Source organism: Contarinia nasturtii, unplaced genomic scaffold (genome assembly GCF_009176525.2).
Source record: "Contarinia nasturtii isolate CC-2019 unplaced genomic scaffold, AAFC_CNas_1.1 Cnas_scaffold_220, whole genome shotgun sequence".
Taxonomy (NCBI): domain Eukaryota; kingdom Metazoa; phylum Arthropoda; class Insecta; order Diptera; family Cecidomyiidae; genus Contarinia; species Contarinia nasturtii.
This window is the reverse complement of record NW_022197577.1, coordinates 1206856-1211008: the sequence shown is the minus strand read 5'-3', so window position 1 is coordinate 1211008 and position 4153 is coordinate 1206856. Positions and strand designations below refer to the sequence as shown.

The 4153-nt window shown below is 33.5% G+C and overlaps 1 protein-coding gene across 1 annotated transcript; it reads left to right on the top strand.

Annotated features, from left to right (window-relative positions):
- The first annotated feature begins 464 nt into the window (after window positions 1-464).
- On the top strand, window positions 465-3247 carry LOC116337082 (transcription factor Sox-2). Its single transcript, XM_031761391.1, has one exon. The coding sequence runs from the start codon at window positions 532-534 to the stop codon at window positions 1963-1965; it is 1434 nt and encodes a 477-aa protein (XP_031617251.1). The 5' UTR covers window positions 465-531; the 3' UTR covers window positions 1966-3247.
- The last annotated feature ends 906 nt before the right edge of the window (window positions 3248-4153 follow it).

Sequence of the window (4153 nt, the reverse complement as noted above, 5' to 3'; positions counted from 1 at the left end):
AACAATTCTCTCATTCTCTCGTTAACCAGAAAAAAAAGAGACGAAAGAAAGTTTTTATCTTTTTCAAATTAAAAGTACATTTTCGATTTTTGTGAAAGTGTTTTAATGATAATAAAAAAACAAAAACAACAAGTTACACGTTATCAAGAATTTATTTACGAAAAATAAAAAAATTACAAAAAAGCGTGTTTCTAACACTTAGAGGAAAAAAACCAACAAGCCGACGACTGTGTCACACAAGTGTTAGTGAAATCAATTCCTCGAAAGATGAACATGAACTAATTAGTTTCGTCGAACCCAATAACATGTTGTTTGGTGTAAAGTCCAAAGATTAAGCCGGCGAAATCGAAATAGACAGTAAAGTGATACAGAAAAAAAACATAAATAAAAAAGGCAAAACGAAAAAAAAAAATCGAGAAAAAAGTTGAAGACGGGAGCAAAGTTTTCGTTTTGTTTTAATTTTCTAATTTTGTGAACGGTGTTTTTCACAAAAATTTTGTCAAGCTGTTCGCGCATAGGGAAGTAGACGATATGTTGACGATGGAGTCTGATATGAAAGGTGGCATACTGCATGCGACAATGCCACCCCATCATCCGTCATCATTGCATTCACCGTCGCCGTACAGTTCATTAGGATCGCTGAGCATGATGAACATCGGCCAATCTCAATTATCACAATCACAACTAACGCATCAATATCAACACAATACAACTAGTTCAAATATGTTAAATCTTGCCACACAACATCATTCACAAGCCCATAATACCCATACATCACCGTTGCATCATTCAGGTCTATCGCCAGTCAGTTCAAGCCAACAACAACAGCAACAACAAACACAGCAACAAACACAACAACAAACAAACACCGCGCTAGGTGGACATCATATTTCATCATCACAATCACATCCACATGGCCTTACATCAAACAATAACAATAATACAAGCAACAAAAATCATAATGTTGAACGTGTGAAACGGCCGATGAACGCATTTATGGTATGGTCACGTGGCCAACGTCGCAAAATGGCATCAGACAATCCAAAAATGCACAATTCCGAAATATCAAAACGCTTAGGCGCCCAATGGAAAGACTTATCGGAAAGTGAGAAACGTCCATTCATCGATGAAGCAAAACGTTTACGTGCCGTACATATGAAAGATCATCCCGATTATAAATACCGGCCACGTCGTAAGACAAAGACTCTAACAAAGAGCAAAGACAAGTATCCACTTGGTGTTGGTTCATTATTACAATCGTCCGATCCAAATGGAATTCGTAATACAAATTCAATATCGGCCGCTGCTGCTGCTCAACAAGCCAATCGCGATATGTATCAAATACCACCAAATGGTTATATGCCAAACGGTTACATGATGCACGATCCATCAACGTATCAAAATCAACATGCATACATGAGCAATTATCATGGTTACGATATGAGCCGAATGCATGGCGCAACAGCCGGCTCATTAAATTCATATATGAATGCAACTGGTTATGGAATGTATGGCACTGTATCTGGCGGACAAACATCACCGTATGGAAGTGTTGGACAACAGCCCAGTTCACCGTATGGTCAACAACAGCAACCAGCCTCACCTTATGGCGGTATTCAACAACCAGGTTCACAATTATCGTGCCAAAGTCACAGTCCAAGTGATTCTAGTGTTAAATCGGAACCAGTATCGCCGAGTCCAATGCACGATATGCGTAATAATTCAGCGGCCGCGGCCGCTGCTGCCGTTGTCACAAATAATAATCTCATGAAACGCGAGTACCAACATTCGGGCATCGGTACTGGCGGTGATGGCATCAATAATATTATCAATATGTATCAATTACCTGAATCAATGCAAACAACTGAACATCATCGAAATTTAATGCACTACCAAAATAATTTATCGCCTTCCGATTTGCATCAAAATCAATTACGGCAAATGGCACCGTTGCCAAACATGTGAGATTCAAGCAATGATCGCAGTTTTCAACCGCAGTCATCGATTTATGAAAATAATTTAATTTGGTAGAATGAAACAAAAAAAAAATTTAACAATTTGAAATGAAAATTTACATTGTAGGTATATTATGAGAGAAAGTAAATAAATTGTGAAATGATTTCAAAGTAAAAGAAAAAAAATGAAAGCACACAATGCGACACAGATAAATCAGTGAGTAAAAAAATATGAATGCGAGAATATATTTAGTTTAAAAATTGAAAATATTCAAGAAAACAAACGATTCTCTTATTCGATTCTATAATTCATGCGAACCGATATCAAGTATGCAATAACTACTTTTTATTTTGTTTTTTTTTTATATAAATATTTTTTTTTATTTCATGAAAAGTCCTTCAAACTCATTTGACACGTAAATTCACTTCTTTTTTTGATGTAAATTTGACACTTGTCTTTAATTATTTGAATTATTATTGTGTACATCGGTCGCTTTTATTACTTTTTTTGCTGTTCTTAGGCACATACACACACACACACAAACACAACTTGTATACAAACAAAAAAAAGATGCGTTATTAATTAAGAATTGTATAGAGCAAAACAAAAATGGCATGAACCTAATTTATCTATAAGGACTTAAAAGAAGTAACAATTTAATTAAGACGAGAGACAAAATTCTATGAATTCGATTTATGATGATGAAACGATTTAAAGAAACTAATTTTTGTGTGTATGTGTGTGTGGTATATCGAAAAAATACATAAGAAAAAAAAACAAACAAGAAAATCATTATAGAAAACACTCATTTATAGAAATCGTAAGGACATGTATAGTATAAAGATCATGAAAAAGGATTTAAACATTCCGACAAAAAAATAAATAAAGATTTAAACAAAGCAACATTTACTAACAAAATGCAGCATTTTTAATTCCAAACAAACAAACAAAAACATTTGCCGACAAATCATCATAAACACATAACGTTTTTTTTTTTTGAAGAGAGAACATTTCTAACAAACATAAAGGTGTCGTTTTAGTTTAATCTTATCCATCACTAATTTGCTTTTTAATGTCGAAATACAAAACACACAAATTTTCAATTACAAATTGAATTTTGATGCGAATAACTCTAGACACACAGTTTACTTCATTTTCTCATCTAGAAGATGTTCATGCATGAATATGTACAAAATCATTTAAACAAAAAGAGTAAAACTAAACAAAATGAGAAACAATGGCAAAATGATTTATTAAGGAAGAAAAATCAAATCGATCTATTATTATTATTATTAATTATTATGATCCTAATTATTATTATTATTAAAACAAAAACTTATTGATTAAATTACGGATTATGGACTATATTGATTAAAAAAAAAGCAAGAAAGAAACAAGCCACTGAGACACAGAATTACACACAAAAACTACCAACAAAAACTGAGGATAATAAATTTATTTAATAATAAATACTCTTGAAAAAAACAACCACTCGATTTTTGTTCTGAAAAGTGTTTTTATTTTGAAATTTTTTAGCGTGAATTGTTCTTTTTTTCAGTGTTTGTGATAAGCGTGACAAATGGCCGTCGGGGTATATGGTCGAAGTGTAATCTGCACCAAGTATCAAAATGACATTTTTATGTTTTTTTCTGGGATTTAGTACGTCATGAGGAGACGTTTTTTTCATTCTTTTTTTGAGGAAAAAATCAAACGATCACTTACAACGAATTCAATCGAGAGAAGAACCTACATTGGAAGAACATACAGACTGTGTAGATGCAATGGATTCAATGTTTATGACTTGTACGTACAATTTAAAATAGCAATTGTGAAGCATTTTCGTCAATTAGCACTGAAAAACTTCGACAAAATCGTCTATGTTTATGCTTGTTAAATGCCTGAAATTCTGCGAAAGACAACACTTAAACTCCCATCGATGCAGCAAATGCACACACAGAGGCTGTATACATTATTGCTGTGCGTATAACTCTTGCCGTTGCTCACTCTAAGTGTGGTAATATTTATGATCTTGCTGTGTTACTGCTTTTTCATTTTCTCTCATTCTCAGTCTCCCTTTTCTCTAGCTATCTATCGCTTACTAACAATATCTCTCTTTCTTTTCATCCTGATAACACTCTGCCACACTATCTCTGTTCCGAGGAGTGTAGGTGTGTGTGTGTGTGTGTGTGTGTAAGTG